The sequence below is a fragment of the Lissotriton vulgaris genome, unplaced genomic scaffold, assembly GCF_964263255.1.
Source record: "Lissotriton vulgaris unplaced genomic scaffold, aLisVul1.2 SCAFFOLD_2502, whole genome shotgun sequence".
In the NCBI taxonomy this organism is placed as follows: Eukaryota; Metazoa; Chordata; class Amphibia; order Caudata; family Salamandridae; genus Lissotriton; species Lissotriton vulgaris.
The window spans coordinates 40,832-68,567 of NW_028251479.1; the positions used below are offsets into that span (position 1 = coordinate 40,832).

The 27,736-nt window shown below is 49.5% G+C and overlaps 1 protein-coding gene across 1 annotated transcript in view; it reads right to left on the minus strand.

Annotated features, from left to right (window-relative positions):
- Nucleotides 1-234: 234 nt before the first annotated feature.
- Nucleotides 235-27,736, minus strand: part of LOC147662875 (E3 ubiquitin-protein ligase TRIM21-like) — a 171,100-nt gene continuing 143,598 nt past the window's right edge. The window contains exons 2-3 of the mRNA XM_086950829.1: nt 25,739-25,834; nt 235-384 (exon numbers count right to left, since the gene is read on the minus strand). Of these exons, the coding sequence (XP_086806955.1) occupies nt 235-384; nt 25,739-25,834 (246 nt within the window). The remainder of the gene's footprint in view (nt 385-25,738; nt 25,835-27,736) is intronic.

Below are 27,736 nucleotides of genomic sequence, written 5' to 3' on the forward strand. Positions count from 1 at the left end.
AAGATACAACAGTCTGCCTCCAAGTGCTTTTAAGAACGTGGGCAGCGGCACTAATGCCACTTGCCTGGATGCAACCCTTATCTGGCTGGAGGTGTTAGTGTACTTGGCCGGATGTACCAAGGGCTACAAATCATGGGGGGATATCCTTGATGTAGAATGGACTTTGGATGCTGAACTGAACACCCCGCACCCACCCAATACTTATTAGTGTTGCGAAACAAACATAGCTACTGATCATTGCGCAGTTTGCTTTTGTTCCCACTGCTCATGGCTCAGACGGCCTAAGAGCCTACAAGCTATTTGGGTCTTCTGTTGGGAGGCCGGGGGCACAGTGGTATCCTGTTTTTGTAGTTCTCTTTCTCCCATAGCAGTGTTGACGAGGACCTGTAATGGGCCACATTGGAATACAGTTACAAGTTGCCATACAATTTGGACTTTACACACTGCTGTATCTGACCTTGGTGGAGCAGATTGGGATGTTATGTTGGTGGTTATCATGTTCTTTTAGTTAACGCATGGGGGTTTGACTAGTATTGTGCAGGTTTAGTTTAAATGATGATGTGTCAAAGGGCGGCGTAATGGGAGCAAAGACGATAGCGCAGTGTTGATTACACTTAGTCACAAATATTAGCAATGTCCTCAACTCTTCAGGTAAAAGATATCAAGTGACAAGCATACATAAAAAGCAGAAAGTCCAGGATGCTTTACTCCAGGAGACACACTTCATAAAGACTGAGGGACAGGCTCTGCAAAACTGTTTGGGTGTAGGGGCATATTGTACAACAGGCTCTGCATTTGGTTGTGGGGTACTGATATGAATACTACCAGGCATGCCATTCCAGTCACATCTATGCTCAGAGGAGGGTCCCAGGCTCGGTGTGCCACTGGAACCAAGCTATGCCCGGCCAGAGAGCCCATAACGAGGGTGAAACCGGTCCAGAGTTGCTTGTGTTTCAGTTCAAGGAGAATCTAGCCTGACAGGTCAGTCTGGACTGTTACCATGAGGAACAGGGTCAAGACTGATTTTCATATGTCTGGTTCCTAGCTGAGGTAGCATGGTATGTGAAAAACAATGGTTTGGGATGCGGCCCAAGCGTTTGCCAGTGGCTAAGATTAATTCAAGCACTTGATCGATCACCCTGTTGTTTTTGCATTTGATGCCACAAGTCTTCTGGGTATGCCCAGACATGGGACCCGGACTCACTGTGCCACTGGAACCAATCTATACCTAGCTGTATGCCCATAACTAGGGTGAACACAGTTCTAGGTTTGCTAGTGTTACCGTTAAGGAAGGTTTGCCTGCCAGTTCTAGCCGGAGTTTTCCCATTAGCAACAGGATTAACACTGATTTGCAAATGTTTGGTACAACCGGAGGTGACATTGTGGGCGAAAAACAAGGGATTGGAATGCAGCCCTGGGTTATTGCCAATGGCTGAGTTTAATTCAAGCATTCCATCCATTTCCTGTTGTACTTGCATTTAACTCCCTAAGTGCGCCATGTATGCCCATATGTGGCTCCCGGGCTCACTATGCCACTGGAACCAAGCTATGGCTGGCTGGAGAGCCCACAGCAAGGGTGAAACCAGTCCTGGTTTGCTTGTGCTCTGCTTCAGGGAGGACCTGGCCTGGCAGTTCAGGCTGGACTGTTCCAATGAGGAACAGGGTCAAGTCTGATTTACATATAGCTAGGTCCAAACTGAGGTGGCATGGTGTGCACAATCACCATGGATTGGGATGCGGCCTCCAGTGATGACCAGTGGCTGAGATCAATTCAAGCATTCCATCCATCACTTTTTTGTATCCTTTGTTTTGTCCCTTAAGTTGTATTCAACAAGTCACACCTTACAATGAAATCTGTTATGGTCAGTAAAACGGCTCGTTCCTTTCCCAGTTGGATGCTTCCCTGGGGACTGATCGACTCATGGAGTGCACGCAATCATGAGAGTAGACAGAACATGTATTATTCTAAGATTCATGACCTACATGTACGGGTAGATAATTTGTTGTGAAATACCTGTGTGCATGGGTTGCGCATGCTGAGTATCTTAGTAAATCTCGTTCAGATTAAAACCCATTCATGCTGTTATTGAACTGGGATATATCCAGAAAGGCTATCCCGAATTGGAAACTATTGTAGAGGTGTTAGAAATGCCGTTTAATTTACGGTACACTGGGGGAAGCCATTTGTAATTATTTTACTGGCAATAAGTGCATGATATTGTTCTAGGCATTCAAAATTATGGTCAGGGGCCAGATGTATGAAGCACTAATCACCAAATACCATTCGCAATTTGTGACCAGAATTTATTTTGCAACCATTGGCTTTTAGGAGTAGTAAAGTTAGAAATCCTAACTTTACTACTCCTAAATGCCTTTTGTGAATACCGAAAGTGGTAAAGTTAGGATTTTGTCTCAGATTAAAATAATTTTGAGAATTGGGCCTGCAATTAAATGTTTGTCTGTTCTAATAGAGAAGCACTGGGCAGAGACATTGTAGAATGGACACTCAACAGCAGTTGTAAAAGGCCATAAACCCCACTTTTGTGGCTCAGTATTTTGGACCATGTTTCTGCTGTTCTTCTACTGTCATTTTGAATTGCACGTTAGGTGTTTTTAGGGCTCGCCCCTTTTCTATTTCGCAGAAATAGAAAACAGGGGTGAGCCCTTATGTCGCTGATCTGCTTCTTTCCCCAAAGGCTCTATTCAGGCAGCTGATTGGCTCTCTTCAATCCGGATTCCCAACAGTTCACGAGAAATAGAATCACGTGACAAGCTCCTCGTGGACGAGCTTGCACGATCATTTCCCCTGCCAGCAGCATTTGGCACATCAAAGGCTTTGCTGCCACATCCACAATTGAAGCTACGATCAAAGTCTTCCACTGCCCCGCCCCCGCCGTCACTTATTCAGGGCCACAGGCCCTGCCTCGCTTCCCGGCTCTGCTGTAACCACATGCTACTGGACTCCCGTCACTTATTCAGGGCCGCAGGCCCTGCCTCGCTCAATCCGTGCACCCTTTTATTGCCTCGCTTCCCGGCTCTGCTGTAACCACATGCTACTGGACTCCTGTCACTTATTCAGGGCCACAGGCCCTGCCTCGCTTCCCGGCTCTGCTGTAACCACAGTGCGCACTAATGAAATGCACCTCGAGAGTCACAGTTAGTTCTTTGTCCTCCATTTGCTTCAAGCACCTAAATAAAGCATTTCTTGTTCAAAAACGGCTCCACAATTAAAGCTACGATGTTATGTTATGTTATGTTATGTTATAACGCTTTTGTATAGCGCACGGCTACTCGAAAAGAGTGTCCCGGCGCTTTCCACCTGCAACTCAGAGTAAAAATAACACAACACAGCGAAAATAAGAACAGAACTAAAACAGAAACAGTAAAAACAGCCTAAAGATTAAAAAGCCAGGTCTTCAGGCTCTTCCTGAACTGGAGCAGATTGGCAGTGCTGCAAAGCGAAAGAGGAAGCGAATTCCACAGCTGGGGGGCTTTGCAGCTGAATGAACGCCCTCCCGCACGGGCCTTCCTCACCCGCGAGACCACCGCTTTATAAAGAGATTCCGAACGCAAAGAGCGGACTGGTCGATAGAAGGCCAGTCGCTGCCGCAGGTATCCAGCCCCTGATCCAAACAAGGCTTTGTGCATCAGAGTCAGGGATTTGAACTGGATCCGCTTCCGGATCGGCAGCCAGTGTAGCGCCTGTAGCAGCCCAGAGGCTCGGGCGCGTCTGCGCAGGCCAAAAATAACCCGGGCAGCAGAGTTCTGTACCAACTGTAGGCGCTGAACTAGGTAATCAGGGAGGCCGAGAAAGAGGGCATTAGCATAATCTAGCCTTGAGCCCACGAGAGCCTGCACAGTAATACGCCTGTGCTCCTCAGACAGAAGGGGCAGGAATTTACGGATCATTTTCAAAATTCCATAACAGGTGCCAGCCAGACCCATGATATGTGTTCTCAGCGACAGCTGGTTGTCCAGCTTGACACCCAGATTTTTAGCCACCAAGGAAGACTGTGCAGGAGGGCTCATGTCAGACGGCCACCATTGCTGCCACTCCGGATCGGCAACGCAACCAAAGAATAGAACCTCGGACTTGCTGGAGTTGGCCCTCAGACTGTTCCGTTGGAACCAGTCGAAGACCAATGCGAGGCAGTCCCGAATTCTCCCTCCAACAAACTCCTGGTCTTTCCCGCATGTGAAGAGGAGTTGCGTGTCGTCGGCGTAGGAGACGATCTGGGCCCCATATGCTTCCACCAAGGCCGCCAAAGGGGACATAAAGATGTTAAACAACGTGGCGCTCAACACAGAGCCCTGTGGAACCCCAACTCCCAGTGGCGGCATCTCGGCAGAGCTCTGGGAGACCCAGACCGTCTGGTGGCGGCCTTCAAGGAAAGATGTGAACCACCTGAGCGCCGTCCCCCTCAGGCCGATGTCATAAAGCTTCGCTAAGAGTGCCCTATGGGGGACGGTGTCGAAGGCCGCCGATAGGTCTAGCATGACCAACATGGCCCTCCCGCCGGCATCCAGAGTCTCCCTGATGATCTCGGTGACCTCCAGCAAAGCTGTTTCCGTACTAAAATTAGGACGGAAACCGGATTGGGATGGGTGGAGCAGATTGTTAGCTTCCAAAAAGCTCGACAGGACACCGTGAACGTGTTTTTCCGTGATCTTCGCGAGGGCCGGAAGAAGTGAAATTGGCCTATAATTGGCCAGGACCTCGGCATCGAGACCCGGTTTCTTAAGGAGGGGGATCACCATCGCTCTTTTCCAAGAGCTAGGGACCCTCCCCTCCCTCAAAGAGGCATTGAGGATGGGATTAACCAGCGGGTTCACCACCGCTGCCATCCCAGCCAAAAATTTGGCGGGGCAGGGGTCCAGTGGCGAGCCAGATTTCAGATTGGCCAGCAGCTGCCTGGACACATCGCTGGAAACAACAGGAAAAACAGACAACACCGCGGCAGGTGTGTGCGGAGGTCCGCAACCCGCCCCAGTGACGCCGCTTCCATCCTCCGGTCCTTCCACAAAGGAGGCCTGAATCGCCTTGATCTTATTGGTAAAGAAACCGGCAAGATCACATGCCCACGCATCCGCGGAAACTAAAGGGGGCGATTGGGAGCTAGGGGTCGTGAACTCCTTCACAATGGTGAAGATCTCCTTACAGGAGTTCGCAGATGCCTCGATCCTCCTAGCCAAATATTCCCTCTTCGCTCCCAGGATGTCCCGATGGTAGGCCTTCACCGCCGCCTTATAGGCGAGTTTAGCCTCCCCATCATACAGAAGGCGCCAGGCCCTCTCGGCCACCTTACATTGACTGCGAGCCACACGGAGCGCCTCCGTAAACCATGGTGCAGATTGCCATGCCACCGTGGACCGGGGGGCTACCTTGGGGGCCAGATCATCCAGCCTATCAGTGAGCCATAGATGCAAAGCCTCAGTGTCGCTTTCCAGATTGCCCGAAAGATGGCATGGGTGATCCAGAAGCGCTGCTCCAGCATGTCAGGTGTCACTCTGTGCAGCGCTCTCGAGGCCTGTCTAGAAAAGGTAGAGGCGCTGTTATCCAGCCGCGTGCTCTCCAGCACCGAAAATCTGATCAACCTGTGATCAGTCCAGAGCACCGGCAGGGTATCAACCTCCATAAGAAGGACAGACGAAAACACCTGATCCAGGGTATGCCCCTTCTCATGTGTTGGCCCTGACACGAACGGTATAAGACCCAGCGGAGATGTAATATCCAGCAATTTGGTCGCATCCGGGTCGTCCGCCATGTCAAGGTGGAAGTTGAAATCACCGGCCACTACGCAATGCTGTGTGGTCAGCACCAACTCAGAGACAGCTGTCTGCAAATCTTCCAGGAAGGAGCCCACAGGGCCTGGTGGTCTATAGACCAACAACCCCTTCAAAGCCTGGCCCGGGGACAGTCTGAGCGTGAAGGCGAGCGACTCAGCGTTCCCAATGGAGTTCAGGGGCAGCACTGAGCAGGAAACGCTCTTTTTCACCACTACCGCCACTCCCCCACCTCTTCCCTTCACTCTATCCTGCCGGAAGATGTTATACGCCCGAGGAATGGCTGAGAAGACATCCGGGTTGGATCAAAGGCTTCCGCTGCCCCGCCCCCCGCCGTCACTTATTCAGGGCCGCAGGCCCTGCCTCTCTTCCCGGCTCTGCTGTAACCACATGCTACTGGACTCCCGTCACTTATTCACGGCCGCAGGCCCTGCCTCGCTTAATCTGTGCACCCTTTTATTGACTCGCTTCCCGGCTCTGCTGTAACCACATGCTACTGGACTCCAGTCACTTATTCAGGGCCGAAGGCCCTGCCTCGCTTCCCGCCTCTGCTGTAACCACAGTGCGCACTAATGAAATGCACCTCGAGAGTCACAGTTAGTTCTTTGTCCTCCATTTGCTTCAAGCACCTAAATAAAGTATTTCTTGTTCAAAAACAGCTAATATGAACAAACGCCACTCAGCCATGCAACGCCAATCTCACCCACGCAGCTCTACTCACCCACACAGCGCCACACTCACCCATGAAGCGCTACTTACCCATGCAGCTTCACTCTCACCCACACAACCCCACTCAGCCACGCAACGCCACTCATTCACAAAATGCCACTCACTCACACAACCAAACTCATACAGCGCAACTCTCACCCACGCAGCACAATTCTCACCTACGCAGTGCAAATCACACCCACGCAAGTCCACTCACCCACGCAACGCCACTAATTAACACTATTAGCATTGTAAATGCCAAAGTTAGAATTTTCCACAAGTTAAAATAAAAAAATAAAAAAACTTTGTCATTTACAATAATAATCCCTCAAACTTTACTAATGCGAGCCCTATTGCATTGCAAATGCTTGTTACTTGATGGATGGATGTTAAGATGTTTTTCAGGTCCCTTCCTCATGTACATTTATGCAGATCAGGTATAAGTGGAGACTGCTGGTACAGAATGCTGCTGCACAACTTTTATTGAAATTCCATAGAGGTTGACATATCCGCCATCACCATAAGATGCTTCGATGGCTGCTGGTTAAAGAGAGGATACAGTTTAAAGGCCTCAGTTTGGCCCATAGAGCCGTACTGGCTCTTTTTGTTTGGCCAAGAGGTTCCTTCTGTATCACACTGCTAGAATCCTTTGCTCCTCTGAGGCCAAACTTGCTATGGTCTTTGCTGTGATGGGTCATATAGTCTGCTTAGTGCCGGGACACTCTTTGAGAAGCTGGTGCTCTAAAATCCTTATTATTATTGACATTCTTCTACCCTTCCACCCCTCTTCTACCCTCAACTCCTCTTCTACTCCTCTTCTACACCTCTACCCCTCTTCTACCCCTCTACTTCTCTTCTACCCCTCTAACCTTCTTCTACCCCTCTTCTACCCATCATCTATCCCTCTTCTACCCATCCTCTACCCCTCTACAACCCTTCTACCCCTCTTCTACCCTTCTACCCCTCAACCCCTCTTCAACCTCTTCAACCCTTCTACCCCTCTTCAACCCATCTACCCCTCTACCACCCCTCTTCCACCCCTCAACCATCCCTCTACCACCCCTCTACCCCTCCTCTACCATCCTTCTACCCCTCTTCTACCCCTCTACCCATCTTCTACCCCTCTACCCCTCTTCTACCACTTTACTGTTCTACCCCACTACCCCTCTACTACCCCTTTCCCCCTCTACTAACCCTCGTCTACATCTCTTCTACCCTCTAACCCTCTACCCCTCTTCTACCCCTCTTCTACCTCTCTACCCCTCTTCTGCCACTCTTCTACCTCTCTACCCCTCTTCTACCCCTCTACCCCTCTTCTGTCCCTCTTCTACCCTGCGGTGGACTAAGTGGCTCCCAGAGCCTGATGGCACTGCTTATCCTTCTACCCCTCTACTGTTCTACCCCACTACCCCTCTACTACCCCTCTACCCCTCTTCTACCCCTCTTCTACCCATATTTTACCCCTCTACCCCTCTACTACTAGTCTACCCCTCTACCATCCCTCTACCACCCCATTTCCCCTCCTTTACCACCCTTCTACCCCTCTGCCCCTCTTCCACCCCGTTAACCCTCTTCTACCACTCTACCCCTCTTCTACCCCTATTTTACCCCTCTTCTTCCCCTCCACCCCACTTATACCCCTCTACTTTTTTACCCCTCTACTTCCCCCTTCCCCAATACCCCTCTACCTCACTACCCCCCTACTACCCTTCTTCTACCCCAGTACCCCTCTTCTACCCCTCTGCCCCTCTTTTACCCCTCTTCTACTCCTCTACCCCTGCTACTACCCCTCTACCCCTCTTCTAGCCCTCTAGCTCTCTTCTACCCCTCTACCTTTCTTTTACCCCTCTTCTACCCCGCTCCCCTCTTCGACTCCTCTACTATCCCTCTACCCCTCTTCTAGCCCTCTAGCCCTCTTCTAGCCCTCTTCTACCCCTCTACTACCCCTCTACCAATCTACTACCCCTCTACCCCTCTTCTACCCCTCTACCCCTATTTTACCCATCCCTCTACCACTCTTCTACCATCCTACCCCTCTACCATCCTTCTACCCCTGTACCCATCTTCTACCCCTCTTCCACCCCTCTACCCCTATTCTACTCCATCACTGTTCTAACCCACTACCCCTCTACTAACCCTCTACCCCACTACCCCTCTACCCCTCTACCAAACTACCCCTCTACCCCTCTTCTGCCCCTCTTCTACCCCTCTACCCCCTTCTACCCCTCTACCCCTCTTCTGCCCCTCTAGCCCTCTTCTACCCCTCTAGCCCTCTTCTAGCCCTCTAGCCCTCTTCTACCCCTCTAGCCCTCTTCTACCCCTCTAGCCCTCTTCTACCCCTCTACCCCTCTTCTAGACCTCTACCCCTCTTCTATCCCTCTTCTACCACTCTACTAGCCCTCTTCTTCTATCCCTCTTCTACCCTGCGTCGGACTAAGTGGCAGCCAGAGCCTGATAGCACTGCTTGTCCTTTAAAAAAAAAGACATTGGCATAGCCAATAGGGCTCACCTTTGGGACCTTATACATGTTTAGTTATGCAGCACAATATCCTTGGTACAACAACATCGACTGTTGCATGGCTAAGCACTTATAAGGTCCCAAAGGTGGGACCTATTTATTTATTTATTTATTTATTTATATTCTTATATCGCGCCTGAATCAGCCCCGAAGGGGTATCTCCGCGCGTAGCTTCTGTAAGGGATAAGAAACATACTAGGGCATGGCAGTGTAGGCGAGCTGGAGGGGATCAGTCTTGGGTGAAAAGGTATGTTTTTATTGGCTATGCCAATGCTTGTTTCTTTATTTTGTCACCCTAATGTAAAGTATGAGGGTTTGAGTTATCAGATGACATCATATGATCAGCTATTGCCCTCTGGCCCCATTGAAGGGAGGAAGTCTGAAGGTCTATATGTATGTATGCATGTTTGTATGTATGTATGTAGCACTTGTGTAGCACAAACTTAGCCAAAGAGCAGCGCAATGCTGTACAGGGTCAAATGCAAGTGTAAAGTCAAGGAGCAATAGGAGAGGTAGCCTGGTTGAGGATAGTTAATGCCCTGAAATTAATTATACTTTAAAGAGGAGTTTCTTCAACTTTTATCTAAATTGGAGCAGTGTTGAGATGGCCCTGATGAATGCAAGGGTGTTGTACCAGATCCTGGGTGCATGCACGGAAAGGCCTGTTGCCTTGTTTTTTCTTCTTTTTTGCACTTATTGAGCTGCAGTCTGAAGATGGCATGGCTGCCTGTGTGCTGAGAACCACCAGAGTGGTGAGCTTGTCTGTGAAATAGGCAGGGAGCTGTTTGTAATATGTTTGAGAATGAGGCGGCTGGTTCTGATGATGGTGCAGGCCGGCAAGGGGACTGACTGGGGTTCCATCAGGATGGCAGGGATATGATCATATTTCAAAACCAAAGACATGGCTTGGCAGTTAGTGCTGGACTGTTCCCATGAGGCACAGGGTCAGACTGATTTGCACATGGCCATGTCTGAACTGGGGTGGCTGAGTGGGCTAAAGAATGATGATGGATTAAACCCCGATCAGTTGACTGCGGGTGAGTGTTTGATTTGCTCAAACGCTCCGTCCATCATCCCCTTTGGTATCACTATGATCATATTTCCCCAGGCCCTGGATGAGACATGCTGCGGCGTGTAGGCTGCCTTTGATAGACAGTCTGGGATGCCTGAGAGAATGGCATTGCTGTCATCCTGGTGTGAGGGTACAAGGGCTTGAACAGCTGTCATGAAGTCACTTTCCTGGAAGAAACAGTTTTCATTTATTTTGTAGAAAGAGCTGGTTTGAGGCCATCATTGTTTTTCTGGCACTGTCTTCATTGAGGGTGAGGTGGGTGTCCAGGGTGAATCCAAGTGATTGGGCAATCAGTGAAAGTTGAGGTTTGAAGCAGACAATATCAATGTCATTGAGACCTGGATGTCACAAACCCTGGTACAGGATTGTGTTTCTGTGCTGTCTCACCAGCCCTGACAGAGGGTTATGATTCGATCTCACCATCCCTGGCAGAGGGTTATGATTCGATCTCACCAGTCCTTGGTAGAGGGTTATTCTTTTGTCTCACTCATCTTGGTAGAGGGTTATGCTTCGATCTCACCAGTCCTGGTAGAGAGTTATGCTTCTGTCTCACCAGTCCTGGTAGAGGGTTATGCTTCTATCTCACCAGTCCTGTTAATGGGTTATGCTTCGTTGTCACCAGTCCTGGTAGAGGGTTATGCTTCTGTCTCAGAGGTCCTGGTAGAGGGGTTTGCTTCGATCTCACCAGTCCTGGTAGAGGGTTATACTTCTGTCTCACCAGTCCTGGTAGAGGGTTTTGCTTCTGTCTCACACGTCCTGGTTGAGGGTTATGCTTCTGTCTCACCAGTCCTGGTAAATGGTTATGCTTCGGTCTCACCAGTCCTGGTAGAGGGTTATACGTCTGTCTCACCAGTCCTGGTTGAGGGTTATGCTTCTGTCTCACCAGTCCTGGTTGGGGGTTTATGCTTCTGTCTCACACGTCCTAGTAGAGGGTTATGCTTCTGTCTCACGCACCCTGGTAGAGGGTTATACTTCTGTATCACCAGTCCTGGTAACTGGTTATGCTTCTGTCTCACACATCCTGGTAGAGGGTTATGCTTCTGTCTCACCAGTCCTGGTAGAGGGTTATGCTTCTGTCTCACCAGTCCTGGTAGAGGGTTATGCTTCTGTCTCACGCATCCTGGTAGAGGGTTATGCTTCTGTCTCACCAGTCCTGGTAGAGGGTTATGCTTCTGTCTCACCAGTCCTGGTAACTGGTTATGCTTCGATTTCACCAGTCCTGGTTGGGGGTTTATGCTTCTGTCTTACTAGTCCTGGTTGGGGTTTATGCTTCTGTCTCACACGTCCTGATAGAGGGTTATGCTTCTGTCTCACACATCCTGGTAGAGGGTTATGCTTCTGTCTCACACGTCCTGATAGAGGGTTATGCTTCTGTCTCACACATCCTGGTAGAGGGTTATGCTTCTGTCTCACCAGTCCTGGTTGGGGGTTTATGCTTCTGTCTTACTAGTCCTGGTTGGGGTTTATGCTTCTGTCTCACACGTCCTGATAGAGGGTTATGCTTCTGTCTCACATGTCCTAGTAGAGGGTTATGCTTCTGTCTCACCAGTCCTGGTAGAGGGTTATGCTTCTGTCTCACCAGTCCTGGTAACTGGTTATGTTTCTGTCTCATCAGTCCTGGTTGGGGGTTATGCTTCTGTCTCACGCATCCTGGTAGAGGGTTATGCTTCTGTCTCACCAGTCCTGGTAGAGGGTCATGCTTCTGTCTCACCAGTCCTGGTTGGGGGTAATGCTTCTGTCTCACCAGTCCTGGTAGAGGGTTATGCTTCTGTCTCACCAGTCCTGGTAACTGGTTATGCTTCGATCTCACCAGTCCTGGTAGAGGGTTATGCTTCTGTCTCACATGTCCTAGTAGAGGGTTATGCTTTGATCTCACCAGTCCTGGTAGAGGGTTTTGCTTCGATCTCACAAGTCCGGGTAGAGGGTTTTGCTTTGATCTCACCAGTCCTGGTAGAGGGTTTTGCTTCGATCTCACCAGTCCTGGTTGGGGGTTATGCTTCTGTCTCACTCATCCTGGTAGAGGGTTATGCTTCTGTCTCACCAGTCTTGGTAACTGGTTATGCTTCGATCTCACCAGTCCTGGAAGAGTCAAGTCAAGTCAGAGAATTTATATAGCGCACTACATACCCAGAGGGTTCCAAGGCGCTTAGAGAGGGGAGGAAGATTACTTGTCAAATATCCACGTTTTAAGTTGCTTTCTGAATGCTAGGTGGTTCTGGGTAAGGCGAAGGTAAGCGGGGAGTGAGTTCCATGTTTTAGCAGCCAGGTATGAGAAGGATCTGCCGCCCATGGTGGTCTTGTTGATGCGAGGTACAGTGGCGAGGGCTTGGCTGGAAGAACGTAGTTGGCGGGAGGGGGTGTAGAAGGACAGTCGTGAGTTGAGGCATTCTGGTCCGATGTCGTAGAGTGATTTGTGTGCGTGGGTTAGCAGTCGGAAAGTGATCCTCTTATTGACGGGTAGCCAGTGGAGGTCTTTAAGGTGACCGGAGATGTGTTCGTTGCGTGGGATGTCTAATATGATCCTGGCTGAGGCGTTATGGATTCGTTGGAGTTTCTTCTGGAGTTTAGCGGTAATGCCTGCGTAGAGGGTGTTTCCGTAGTCCAGTCGGCTCGTGACCAGAGCATGGGTGACTGTTTTCCTTGTTTCGGTTGGGATCCAGCGAAAAGTTTTTCTCAGCATGCGAAGAATGTTGAAGCAGGAAGAGGATACGGCGCTGACTTGTCTATTCATTGAGAGTGAAGAGTCCAGTATGATGCCTAAGTTCCGTGCGTGGTCTGTCGGGATGGGTGCCTTTCCGAGGGCTTCCGGCCACCAGGAGTCGTCCCATGCAGAGGGGGATGTACCTAAGATGAGGACTTCTGTTTTGTCTGAGTTCAGTTTCAGACGGCTTTGTTTCATCCATTCGGCAACTTCTTTCATTCCTTCGTGTAGGTTAGTTTTGGCGGTGCTGGGGTCATTGGTGAGAGAAAGGATTAGTTGAGTGTCATCCGCGTAAGAGATGATGTTGAGGTTGTGTTGGCGGGCGATGGTCGCGAGGGGGCTCATGTATACGTTGAAGAGGGTGGGGCTGAGTGAGGATCCTTGTGGTACGCCACAGATGACTTCAGTGGCCTCGGACTTGAATGGTGGGAGGTGGACTTTCTGAGTTCTTCCGGTGGGGAACGAGGTGATCCATTCAAGTGCTTTTCCTTGGATTCCGATGTTATTGAGGCGTTGTAAAAGGGTGCTGTGGCAGACTGTGTCAAATGCTGCAGAGAGGTCGAGGAGGATGAGGGCGACTGTGTCTCCATTGTCCAGTAGAGTTCGAATGTCGTCTGTTGCTGCGATGAGGGCGGTCTCAGTGCTGTGTTTTGCTCGGAAGCCAGATTGTGAGGAGTCGAGGGATTTGTTGGCTTCGAGGAAGTCGTCGAGTTGGTTGTTGACCGCTTTCTCGATGACTTTGGCCGGGAATGGAAGGAGCAAGATGGGGCGGTAATTTTTGAGTTCGGTGGGGTCCGCTGTGGGTTTTTTCAGAAGGGCGGTGAGTTCAGCGTGTTTCCAGTCTTCCGGGAAGGTGGCGGAGTTGAGGGAGCTGTTGATGACGTCTCGGAGGTGCGGTGCTATGACGGAGTCTGCTTTGTTGAAGATGTGGTGAGGACATGGGTCTGTGGGGGATCCTGAGTGGATGGAATTCATCAGGCGGATTGTGTCCTCAGTGGAGATTGGGTTCCAGTCGTTAAGGGTGTTCACGGGGGGAGAATGTTCAGCAAAAGGTAGGGTGGGTTGGTTTCCGGGTTGGTTGTCGAAGCTGTTGTGGATGTCTGCAATCTTGTTGTGGAAGAATGAGGCTAGGGAGTCGCAGAGGGCTTGAGAGGGGGTGATGTCGTTGGAGTTGGCCGAGGGATTGGAAAATTCCTTGACGATGTTGAAAAGTTCCTTGCTGTTGTGGGCGTTGTTGTCAAGTCGAACCTTGAATGCTGTTTTCTTGGCCTTTCGGATTAGTTGGTGGTGAGTGCGGGTGGCGTTTTTGAAGGCGTCCTTGGTGCTAGTAGTTGGGTCTTTTTTCCAGGCCTTTTCGAGGGAGCGGCAGAGTTTCTTGGACTTCTTAAGATCATCGTTAAACCATGAGGCCTTTTTGCTGGCAGGTTTGTTTTGACGTTTCTTCAGTGGTGCTAAGGTGTCGGCGGTGTTGGATAACCATAGGGTGAGGTTGGCGGCGGCTTCGTTTGCGTTAGAATAGTGGGCTGGGGTGTTTAGAAGGAGCGATGCGGAGATCTGGTCCGTAGTGATTTTGTTCCAGTTTCTTTGCAGAGTTGGTTGGAGGTGGTTGGTGTGTTTTGGTTTGTTGTAGGTGAAGTGAACGCAGCTGTGGTCAGTCCAGAGGAGCTCCGTAGTGTGGCTGAAGGAGACATGATTGCTGGAGGTGAAGATGGGGTCGAGTGTGTGACCTGCGATGTGGGTGGGGGATGTGACCAGTTGTTTAAGTCCGAGGTTGGCGAGATTGTCCAAGAGGGTGGTGGTGTTGCGGTCGTTGATCTTTTCAAGGTGAAAATTGAGGTCTCCCAGAAGGATGTAGTCTTTGGAGGGGAGCGCGTGAGGAGTGATGAAGTCCGTGATGTCTTCACTGAATTTTGCGCGGGGTCCTGGTGGTCTGTAGAGGAGGGTGCCTCTGAGTGTGGTCTTGGGGTCGATGTGGATCTGGAAGTGAAGGTGTTCAGAGTTGGTGAGATTGGCGTCAGAGCTGGTTGAGATGCGGATTGACTTCTTATGGACGATAGCGATTCCTCCTCCTGTGTGGCCGGTGCGGTCCTTACGAATGATCTTATAATCTTCAGGGATGGCAATGGTGATGTCTGGGGCGGAGGAGGCGTTCATCCAAGTTTCTGTAAGGAAGGCGACGTCCGGGGAGATGGTGTCTAGTAGATTCCATAGGTCAATGGCGTGCCTGTGGACCGATCGGGTGTTGAGCAAGATGCATTGTAGGTGGTTGGTGTCGGGAATCTGAGGTGTGATCGTAGCGGAGTGGTTGACGGTGCAGAAGTATTTGCAGGAGTAGCATGAGAAAGGTCCATGGGTGTGTCCGGGAGCGGCTTGGACGCAGGTGGGGGCGCGACCGGGGTTAAGGGCTAGGAGGGTGGCGGCGTCGTAGGTAATGCGGGGGGGATGGGCGGCGCGAGGGGCAGGGGGTCTGGCGCTGGGCGCGGTCCAGGCGTGGACGGGCGTAGACGGGCTTACCTTTGGCGCACCTTCGGCGCGGATTGGGCGCGAACGCTGCGCGTAAACGCTGCGCGCGGGAACTCCTGTCATATATGGATAGTGGAGGGGGAGGGGCGAGGGCGTCTCAGCTGGGAGGCGGGTCGGGCACACGAGGAGGACAACAAATAAACAAAATGGAGGCGGGGGGAGGAGCAGAGCGGAGCGCTATTGGCAGGCGCGCAGACAAAGTAAATACACAGCCAAAATCAATATCTAGAGCGCTAATAAGGCAAAGCGCTAGCACACAGCAGGCGAAGACAATTTATGACAGAGATCCTTCAGCAGAGCGGCACTACGATACCCAGCCAAAATCAATACGATACACAGCCAAAATCAATATCTATAGCGCTAATAAGGCAAAGCGCTAGCACACAGCAGGCGAAGACAATTGCAGTTATGGCAGAGATCCTTCAGCAGAGCGGCGCTACGATACCAGGCTGCAGCCAGGAGCACAGGGAGCGACCACTCTGTCCGTGAGGAGGAGCGAGTCACAGCGTTTACAGCCGAGCAGCGCTGTATTAAGTTAGTGGGAGGGCGTCTCAGCTGGGGGGCGGGTCGGGCACACGAGGAGGACAACAAATAAACAAAATGGAGGCGGGGGGAGGAGCAGAGCGGAGCGCTATTGGCAGGCGCGCAGACAAAGTAAATACACAGCCAAAATCAATATCTAGAGCGCTAATAAGGCAAAGCGCTAGCACACAGCAGGCGAAGACAATTTATGACAGAGATCCTTCAGCAGAGCGGCGCTACGATACCCAGCCAAAATCAATACGATACACAGCCAAAATCAATATCTATAGCGCTAATAAGGCAAAGCGCTAGCACACAGCAGGCGAAGACAATTGCAGTTATGGCAGAGATCCTTCAGCAGAGCGGCGCTACGATACCAGGTTGCAGCCAGGAGCACAGGGAGCGACCACTCTGTCCGTGAGGAGGAGTGAGTCACAGCGTTTACAGCCGAGCAGCGCTGTATTAAGTTAGTGGGAGGGCGTCTCAGCTGGGAGGCGGGTCGGGCACACGAGGAGGACAACAAATAAACAAAATGGAGGCGGGGGAGGAGCAGAGCGGAGCGCTATTGGCAGGCGCGCAGACAAAGTAAATACACAGCCAAAATCAATATCTAGAGCGCTAATAAGGCAAAGCGCTAGCACACAGCAGGCGAAGACAATTTATGACAGAGATCCTTCAGCAGAGCGGCGCTACGATACCCAGCCAAAATCAATACGATACACAGCCAAAATCAATATCTATAGCGCTAATAAGGCAAAGCGCTAGCACACAGCAGGCGAAGACAATTGCAGTTATGGCAGAGATCCTTCAGCAGAGCGGCGCTACGATACCAGGTTGCAGCCAGGAGCACAGGGAGTGACCACTCTGTCCGTGAGGAGGAGCGAGTTATGCTTCTGTCTCACATGTCCTAGTAGAGGGTGTTTCTTCTGTCTCAGTAGTCCTGGTAGGGGGCTATGCTTTGATCTCACCAGTCCTGGTAGAGGGTTTTGCTTCGATCACACCAGTCCTGGTAGAGGGTTATGCTTCTGTCTCACCAGTCCTGGTAGAAGGTTTTGCTTCTGTCTCACCAGTCCTGGTAGAGGGTTATGTTTTGATCTCACCAGTCCTGGTAGAGGGTTTTGCTTCGCTCTCACCAGTCCTGGTAATGGGTTATGCTTCGATGTCACCAGTCCTAGTAGAGGGTTATGGTACTGTCTCACCAGTCCTGGTAGAGAGTTATGCTTCTGTCTCAGATGTCCTAGTAGAGGGTTATGCTGCTGTCTCACCAGTCCTGGTAGAGGGTTATGCTTCTGTCTCACTAGTCCTGGTAGAGGGTTATGCTTCTGTCTCACCAGTCCTGGTAAAGGGTTATGCTTCTGTCTCACCAGTCCTGGTAGAGGGTTATGCTTCTGTCTCACCAGTCCTGGTAGAGAGTTATGCTTCTGTATCACAGGTCCTGGTAATGGGTTATGCTTCTGTCTCACCAGTCCTGGTAGAGGGTTATGCTTCTGTCTCACTAGTCCTGGTAGAGGGTTATGCTTCTGTCTCACCAGTCCTGGTAGAGGGTTATGCTTCTGTCTCACCAGTCCTGGTTGGGGGTTTATGCTTCTGTCTCACACGTCCTAGTAGAGGGTTATGCTTCTGTCTCACGCACCCTGAAAGAGGGTTATACTTCTGTCTCACCAGTCCTGGTTGGGGGTTATGCTTCTGTCTCACGCATCCTGGTAGAGGGCTATGCTTCTGTCTCACCAGTCCTGGTAGAGGGTCATGCTTCTGTCTCACCAGTCCTGGTTGTGGGTAATGCTTCTGTCTCACCAGTCCTTGTAACTGGTTGTGCTTCGATCTCACCAGTCCTGGTTGGGGGTTTATGCTTCTGTCTCACTAGTCCTGGTTGGGGTTTATGCTTCTGTCTCACACGTCCTGGTAGAGGGTTATGCTTCTGTCTCACACATCCTGGTAGAGGGTTATGCTTCTGTCTCACATGTCCTAGTAGAGGGTTATGCTTCTGTCTCACCAGTCCTGGTAACTGGTTATGCTTCTGTCTCACACATCCTGGTAGAGGGTTATGCTTCTGTCTCACCAGTCCTGGTTGGGGGTTATGCTTCTGTCTCACGCATCCTGGTAGAGGGTTATGCTTCTGTCTCACCAGTCCTGGTAACTGGTTATGCTTCGATCTCACCAGTCCTGGTAGAGGGTTATGCTTCTGTCTCACATGTCCTAGTAGAGGGTTATGCTTTGATCTCACCAGTCCTGGTAGAGGGTTTTGCTTCGATCTCACCAGTCCGGGTAGAGGGTTTTGCTTTGATCTCACCAGTCCTGGTAGAGGGTTTTGCTTCGATCTCACCAGTCCTGGTTGGGGGTTATGCTTCTGCCTCACTCATCCTGGTAGAGGGTTATGCTTCTGTCTACCAGTCCTAGTAACTGGTTATGCTTCTGTCTCACATGTCCTAGTAGAGGGTTATGCTTTGATCTCACCAGTCCTGGTAGAGGGTTTTGCTTCGATCGCACCAGTCCTGGTAGAGGGTTATGCTTCTGTCTCACCAGTCCTGGTAGATGGTTTTGCTTCTGTCTCACCAGTCCTGGTAGAGGGTTATGCTTTGATCTCACCAGTCCTGGTAGAGGGTTTTGCTTCGCTCTCACCAGTCCTGGTAGAGGGTTATGCTTCTGTCTCACCAGTCCTGGTAGAGGGTTATGCTTCTGTCTCACCAGTCCTGGTAGATGGTTTTGCTTCTGTCTCACCAGTCCTGGTAGAGGGTTATGCTTTGATCTCACCAGTCCTGGTAGCGGGTTATGCTTCTGTCTCACACGTCCTGGTAGAGAGTTATGCTTCTGTCTCACGCGTCCTAGTAGAGGGTTATGCTGCTGTCTCACCAGTCCTGGTAGAGGGTTATGCTTCTGTCTCACTAGTCCTGGTAGAGGGTTATGCTTCTGTCTCACCAGTCCTGGTAGAGGGTTATGCTTCTGTCTCACCAGTCCTGGTAGAGGGTTATGCTTCTGTCTCACCAGTCATGGTAGAGGGTCATGCTTCTGTCTCACCAGTCCTGGTAACTGGTTATGCTTCTGTCTCACACATCCTGGTAGAGGGTTATGCTTCTGTCTCACATGTCCTAGTAGAGGGTTATGCTTCTGTCTCACCAGTCCTGGTTGGGGGTTATGCTTCTGTCTCACGCATCCTGGTAGAGGGTTATGCTTCTGTCTCACCAGTCCTGGTAGAGGGTCATGCTTCTGTCTCACCAGTCCTGGTTGGGGGTAATGCTTCTGTCTCACGCATCCTGGTAGAGGGTTATGCTTCTGTCTCACCAGTCCTGGTAACTGGTTATGCTTCGATCTCACCAGTCCTGGTAGAGGGTTATGCTTCTGTCTCACATGTCCTAGTAGAGGGTTATGCTTTGATCTCACCAGTCCTGGTAGAGGGTTTTGCTTCGATCTCACCAGTCCGGGTAGAGGGTTTTGCTTTGATCTCACCAGTCCTGGTAGAGGGTTTTGCTTCGATCTCACCAGTCCTGGTTTGGGGTTATGCTTCTGTCTCACTCATCCTGGTAGAGGGTTATGCTTCTGTCTCACCAGTCCTGGTAACTGGTTATGCTTCGATCTCACCAGTCCTGGAAGAGGTTTTTGCTTCTGTCTCACCAGTCCTGGTAGAGGGTTATGCTTTGATCTCACCAGTCCTGGTAGAGGGTTTTGCTTCGCTCTCACCAGTCCTGGTAGAGGGTTATGCTTCTGTCTCACACGTCCTGGTAGAGAGTTATGCTTCTGTCTCACACGTCCTAGTAGAGGGTTATGCTGCTGTCTCACCAGACCTGGTAGAGGGTTATGCTTCTGTCTCACTAGTCCTGGTAGAGGGTTATGCTTCTGTCTCACCAGTCCTGGTAGAGGGTTATGCTTCTGTCTCACTAGTCCTGGTAGAGGGTTATGCTTCTGTCTCACAAGTCCTGGTAGAGGGTTATGCTTCTGTCTCACCAGTCCTGGTAGAGGGTTATGCTTCTGTCTCACTAGTCCTGGTAGAGGGTTATGCTTCTGTCTCACCAGTCCTGGTAGAGGGTTATGCTTCTGTCTCACTAGTCCTGGTAGAGGGTTATGCTTCTGTCTCACAAGTCCTGGTAGAGGGTTATGCTTCTGTCTCACCAGTCCTGGTAGAGGGTTATGCTTCTGTCTCACAAGTCCTGGTAGAGGGTTATGCTTCTGTCTCACCAGTCCTGGTAGAGGGTTATGCTTCTGTCTCACTAGTCCTGGTAGAGGGTTATGCTTCTGTCTCACACGTCCTAGTAGAGGGTTATGCTTCTGTCTCACAAGTCCTGGTAGAGAGTTATGCTTCTGTCTCACAAGTCCTGGTAGAGGGTTATGCTTCTGTCTCACAAGTCCTGGTAGAGGGTTATGCTTCTGTCTCACCAGTCCTGGTAGAGAGGTTAAGCTTCTGTCTCACAAGTCCTGGTAGAGGGTTATGCTTCTGTCTCACCAGTCCTGGTAGAGGGTTATGCTTCTGTCTCACCAGTCCTGGTAGAGGGTTATGCTTCTGTCTCACCAGTCCTGGTAGAGAGGTATGCCTCTATCTCACCAGCCTTTGGGATGTGGAGGGTCACCCTAGGGGTGACATCTGTATTAAAAATGAACACTTAAGCCTGGTAAGAGTTTTATTTTGCCAGGTCGAAACGGCAGTTTAAACTGCACACCCAGGCTTCAATGACAGGCCTGAGACATGTTTGGTGTTACTTAAGTGGTTGACAAAATCAGTACTGCAGGTCCACTAATAACATTTAATTTACAGGCCTTCAGCACATGTAGTACCAATATACTAGGGACTTACAAGTAAACTAAATATGCCAACTGGGTGGGAGCCAATTTCAGTAAGTTTAAAAGAGAGAGCACAAGCACTTTAGCCCTGGTTAGCAGTGGCAAAGTGTGCAGAGCTCCAAGGCCATCAAAACCATCATAAGCAAAAACAGAGGAGTAAAATGTAGTGTGTATTTTCAAATACAGATTATCAGCAGTGACTAAAGTCTAAATTGAGGCAAAACATTTTCAGCAGACCCATGAAGTCTTAGAAGAAGTGGCGCCAAATACTTCACAAGGGCTAATTAGGTAACACATGTCCTGTGGCATTTAAAGTGCCCAGAAAGCAGTCGGTGAGCTGTATGATGGCGCAATCCCCCTGAGCCAGACAGGACTGGTGCACAGAGCCCTGATCAGACAAGCAGTATTTTGCAGGAATGACGAAGCCCTCAGCTGTTGAGTGCTGTCAGGTGGAATAGCGCTTAGTATGTTGAAAAGCACTATGGAATGAAAGGCACAGAGTAGGAAAAACACTGCATGATGTCATTGGTTTACACAGATTGTAGGTGCCAGGCCACAGATGAGTTCTACAACTGGAAGACCCTCTGATGAACACTTGAATGTCATCACCTGTCACAGCTGAGATCCGGGCTGGATGCAGCCGATGGTCGCGTGCCAGTGGTGATAAATGTTCACTATCGCTGATAGTGTTTCTACCTTACAGATCAGCCCTTTCTATGAACACTTGAATGTCATCACCTGTCACAGCGGAAATCCGGGCTGGATGCAGCCGATGGTCGCGTGCCAGTGGTGATAAATGTTCACAATCGCTGATAGTGTTTCTACCTTACAGATCAGCCCTTTCTATGAACACTTGAATGCAGTGGTCGAAGTGGGGGGAAAAAAAGTAGGGGAACTGTTGGCGGAGCATCAGGAGGAGGGAATAACAGAGGATTGTGTCAGGGGGCGGAGTCAGAGGTGTGACTAAAAAGAGCAAAATATACTAACTTTTGGTATGTTTGGCTTTTTACTGACCAGTTACAGCTTATAACAAACGTTATTAATTACAACCAATGGATACACGTTTATTTGAGGTTTAATATATGCGTTAATGACATTAAAATACATTTACAATGTTGGATACCTTTTCAATCACAGAATGTCCCAAATACGCTTATAAGTGGAACCAGACCCAAGTGTGCTCCGAGCCATTCAGTTTCTTTCATCATCACTTCTCTATTTTTTTTAACTGTTTCTGAACATAAAATTTGGGTTTAAATTCTGACAGGAGACCCGACGTGTTGGGGAGTACTGTTGATTACATCATTCTGTGCCCCTCTGTCAATGTAAAATTGTAGTCCTACATTTTTTATGTGCTTCACGCAACATGTCATGAAGTCAGCATTTGTTGCCACCTGGTTTCCTGGTAATGTGTCTAGAAATAGCACTAAAAAATGAATATATACACCTAAAAAAAACAGGCTGCTTCATGCCACTGGGGCTATATTATAGATATCGCGCTCCGGGGCACAGCGGATGTGTGTGGGCCAGATTTTTGCACTATAGATTTACAGATCGAGATGAACGAGTAAATAAATTAACAAGGGGAACCGAGCGGAGCCCAGTGCGAGCCTAGCCCTGACGATGTTTGACGAGTAAACTGCGTAACAAACATACATTTATGAAAAAGATTCCTAAAAATTAAAAAGTGCCTTTCTTCAACATGCACAAGTGTTTCAGCTTAGCACATTACATTTTATCACTGCCTTGAGAGATTTATTAAAAATGACAGTTTTAAAATATGAACTTATCAAATATTGATGTCCCTCTAACCCCTTCCATGAAATTAGTAAAATAATAGGCAAGTCCTTTGTCATGTGCACTCAGTATGTGCCATATATTCTTACATTGAGTAGCATTGTGGTTTATATAAATGCGACACAAAAGATACTTGTATAATACATACCTGAATTCTTGTATTTCAGAGTGCTCTCAAATGCAATGGGGAAAATATTTGACTAGGATCCAACAGTTTGGTCAAATGAGGAAGCCTGGAAAATTCCTCGGTTTTCTGATTTCACATTGTGCCATTCATCGTCCAGATGGGCATCTATTTCCCCCTCCTGTACTTATTCTGAGGTCAATCTGTTTTTCTTTCATTCTTGGCACTTTAGGTTAGTGTGGTGGCAGACAGAAGCAACATCAAAGCTCAGAGCTCATTTTGGGATCAAGGGTCAAAGAGTACTTCGAAGGGAGCCAAAGCCAAGGCTCTGGCTCGAGCTTTCAGTGGCTCGCCCATCTCTGATTACTGAAGGGTCATCAGACACTTGCACGCCTCCTTTGTAAATTAGATCTCGCCAGCACTAAAGGTGAACCAAAGTGATCCCAGCAAGGTGCACCCAGATGTAAATAAGAGTACCCTTTGCCTTAACACTAATGCCATGTTAAGCCACAGGCACAAAGGCAAAGAGTCACCCCCTGTGAGAGGGTCAAGAAGGTTTCAGGGCACCCAGGCACCAGATTGCAGGTAGGTGGCATCAGTGCACCCATCTGCAGGGGAATATCTGCCCCCCTTTGAGATGGGCACCCACCTGCAATAAAAGACAGACCAGCGACTTCAAATATCAGGTCTGCCGTGCCTTTCACTAATGCGCTGTTCACAATGCAGGTGTGAGTTACCGCAATGAATGTGTAAGGACGCAGTGTGCCGTCTGCGCATGGTGTACCCAGTTAATGTATGCCACAGCACAGAGAGGGGCAGTGCATCCCATACGTGGCCATGGCGCATCCGATCTGGCACATGTGTTAAATGGAGCGCTAACCCCTGCGTTCTCCTTCAGGAGCAGTGCACCTGAGGTGATGTGGTTTGCCACGTTTTTACTCTGTGCAAGTGTGATTTGTGGAAGTGAATGGACCGCCATTTACCTAATCTTAAAAAATGGATTAAGTACCCCTCGTCATTTTACCACTGCGGAGCACTAGGGAAGCGCTGCTTCAGGTTAATCCATCGGGTAGGCAGGTTAGTGTAAAGCCTTTTAATTTTTGTGAGGGTGTGACTGCAGCAAGTGCAACTTTAGCTGTAGGGTGGAGAAAGTACTAAAGTGTTGCATGGTATAGCCAACATGACATCTCACTGTTTTGTTTATTACTATCATTAAGGAGTAAAATGGAAAACTGCCTCAAACCTTTCCCTACTGAAACAAGCATTTGCAATGCAATAGGTCTTGCAGTTGTGAGAGTTTGAGCTATTTGCATTGTAAATGGCAATGCCTTTTATTTCCTTGTTGGTTTTTAAAACATAAATAAAAGTCATTGTCATTTATAATGGCAATAGCTTAAACTCTCACAAATGCGAGACCTATTGCATTGCAAATGCTTGTTTTTAAAAGTGCCAAAGTTTGGGCACAGTCTGTCACAAATTCCACACCTGAAGTGCTCTTCCTTTCCTTGTGGCGTCATCAGTCTGATGTGACTTTTGAATTGTTCACAGTGGGGGCAGGCAGGGGGGCCCGTTACTTAATGAGGTGTAATGACTGCAGCAGCCGGCCACCAAAGGAAGCCGTTTTCGCTGCTGATTGATTACACCTCCAGTGAAACACTTCTCCTACAGTGTTGTTGGGCAGGCTCCTGGCTCCAGATTTAGAGGGGAAGGGGGAGGAGGTTGTGGCGACTTCAAAGTCCTTCCTCAATCTGCATCGCACAGGGCTGGACCGTCTCGCAATACTTTTTACATTAGACCAGCCCTGCCGTCCCGGGATGCATTTTTAAAATAAAGAAGTAGGGGAACGGACTGTGTTAAATTTAAAAAGTAGGGGCACGCCGTGCCCTTCCGATCCCGCCCACTTCTACCACTGCTTGAATGTCATCACCTGTCACAGCGGAGATCCGGGCTGGATGCAGCCGATGGTCGCGTGCCAGTGGTGATAAATGTTCAGTATTGTTGATGGTGCTTTCACCTACGGACCAGCTCTTTCTCCAGGCCTGAGGCTTCGCCATGTGCTCCTGGTCTAATAACACCTTTACACTTCTGGGGTGTGATATTCAGGTCTCCTCTGCCCTCTTAAAAGCAGTTTATTGCAAGCGCAAAATAGACCACTTCGAACATGAGTTATGAGATTATTTCAGGTATGACCGGCTCTGGTGAGATCCAGGTGATAATGGTGATCTGCCCACATTTTCAAAAATTTATAATTGATTCCTAATAAAAACAATTAGATATTTCCATAAAAGTACCTTAAATAGACCTTTGCAGTGACTCAGAGTTTGAAACTAATACTGTAGGATCAGGTTAACCCAGGACTGAATCTGAAATGGTCTGCTCTGTTCATAAAGCTGTGAAGAGCAAGGCGTGGCCAAGAGCCAAACATGTCATTTACGTCCCTCCCGCACCCTTTCAGTCATCCACCTGTGTGAGGAGATCATCCTCCTCTGGAGAGATCCTGGCTGACAGGGGGAATCCAAGATGTGTCCTATGATGGACCGAAGGATTGAAGGGCCAGATGTACAACACTCAAAATAGCGCCTCGCAAATTGCGAGTTTTTTGCGACTCATGATTTGCAAAGTGCTAATATGCATGTACAACAGTGTTATGACACTGTTTAGCGATTCCCAATGGGGTCGCAAATACAGGCTCATGAATATTAATGAGCCTCTCGCAATTTTCGACCCCATTGGGAATGGCAGACCCTCCCAGGAATGGTGGCCTGCTGGGCTCAGCTGACCACCATATCAGGGACCGCTTTAAAAAAAAGTCGTTTTTTTTCCCAAATGCATCCAGGCGTGGACAGGCTTGCCTTAGGCGCGTCTTTGGAGCGCCAGCAGCGTGGCTGTGCAGTTTTCACCATTTAAATTGGAGTTGGGAGGGAGGAGCAGCTGGGAGGCGGGAGGCAGGGGAAGCGAATGGGTGTGGGGGGGCAGGCCACAGGGGCAGCAGCGGTGGGAGAGTGAGCAGTGGGAAATGGGTGGGGCGAGGAAGAATAGCACCCAGGGATGGGCAGCAAAGAGACCAGGGATGCAGGGCACAAGAGCAGGTGGAGCTGCAGCGGGGGGAGGGAGCGACCTACCTGTATCTGTATCTCTTACCTGGACAGGCACATAGACAGAGCTGCACATACACAATAACTGATCCTTATCTGCGCAGCACTCACACCTGCCACTCACCCTCAGGGTGTTACACTGTCCCTCCTCATTGAGTTTAGACTCCAGAATGTGTCCCATCTCTTTCCTCAAAGGACACAGCCAGTCCTGGAGCTTCCCCTGCAGAGAGGAAAGAACACACATGACAACTGTAGCTCTGTAAAGTGAAGTTGTTCACAGAAAAATAATCACTATATCAACATCCAGACTTATGCAAATTGTGAGTACCAACCACAAATGTTCACATTTATAGAACCAGTCACACATACCCTAATTACACGTTTTAGCCACAGCTATCCAGATTACATGTACGAGCCACACACCTAAAATATTAATATCTGGAACACATGTACAGATTATAAATACGAGGCCACATGTTTCCAGATCCTGCGTACAGCCACACATGTACAGATTGTAAGTACCAGGCCATGTGTTTCTGGCACATGTGTTTTAGCCACTCTCAGTCCTGGCACCATTGGTGTGGGTCTCCCTTCCATTTTTAGGTCTCAGCCTGATCCAGCTCTTCGCTGGTCTGGCCGAGACATTTAGTAGACTGCTTAGGAAAGTGCTACTTTCCCGGCAACCAGCTTACTATCGCACACACAAGCATGTGCGTGACGTGCACCGCACCTTTTTCATTGCGCGCGTGTGCACAACTCGTTTTTAGGTCTCGCCTAGGCAGTGCACTGCTAGGAGGGACCTCTTGGAATCGTTCCAGGCTTTACTTTAAACTTGTGCATATTTTGCACTGTTTCCTATTAGTACTCATGCATGTATGGCATTTACCTCGCGGGAGCCAGCAGCAGCACCATCTGTTAGTAATTATCGCGATGGTTCGCGCAAGGTAAATGCACCATACATGGACTTCCAGCTTCCAGCTGTGCGCGACACCGAAACACCCAGCTGCCACAGCCCGAGCCCCCTAAAGAATCAGAGTGGAGATCTAGCCTTGTTGTTGTATTCATTGGCAGCCCACATAAATACCTTTTTCCCGACCTTTTAAAATACGAGGTTTATTGAACTCGTGTCCGGACGATGCATCCCGTAACAACTTTCAAGCACCTTGTGGACTGTGGATTGGTTTCCTGAGCCGGCCCTTGTACACTCGCCCGAGCTGGTACCCTGCCTTAGTCTGTCAACTTTCATCAGTAGAGATGTGTCCCCAGGCCCCAGTCAGGCTGGGCCTTTTCCAATGACAACAGACACACATTAATCTTAGCCCTACGCTGCACTCTTTTTTGGGGACCACTGGAACCAGGACTTATTTTTAATAGTCAGTCTTTGGACCAAGCATTCGAGAGAAAGACAGAAACATCAGAGATCAGTAGGGAACAAAGTAAGAGGTGGAAAAAACCTTCAAGAGTAACATAACGAGAAAGGAAGTGTAGGGTGGTGGTAGAAGGATGCTGAGATGGAATCAATGATAGGCTGCGGAGGCGTCCCCCTCTGAAGAAATACTTCAAGCCATGCAGTATGCACAGCCGGCATGGCAAGGAGGTCTGCTCAGATTCTACCATCAGACGAGACCATTCAGCACTGCAGGTGGCATCAACGTGAAGTGAACAGGTGTATTAAGGCCGTCCTGCACCCAGGGCTGTGTTTCCGAGCCATTTACGCTCCCTCTCTTAGGATGTGTGCTGGCCCGGTGGGGGAAGTGGAGTGGTGGGAGAGGTAGAGCTAGGCGTTGCCAGGGCATATTTGCCTGACAGGTACGTGCTAGCTGAGTGTTTAATCATTTGCAACAGGTACACCAGCAGAAAGGCATTTACTGATTTTTTGGAGTGTTTGAGCCATGTTTTTTTGAGTACCTGCCCATCCACATTCCAGTACTTCACTGGGTCTCAGATATCTCTGCTGGAAGCTTAATATGACTAAGGGCGTGACTTAAAGCATGTGAGCCACAGACGAGCCCTTAGCATAGTGTGCCGCCCGACTTGTATTTTGCTGTTTCTGTCATTGCATCCAGATTTTTATAAACAAGTCAGGACTATTGGAATCGTCAATGGTTGTTAGTTGTATAAG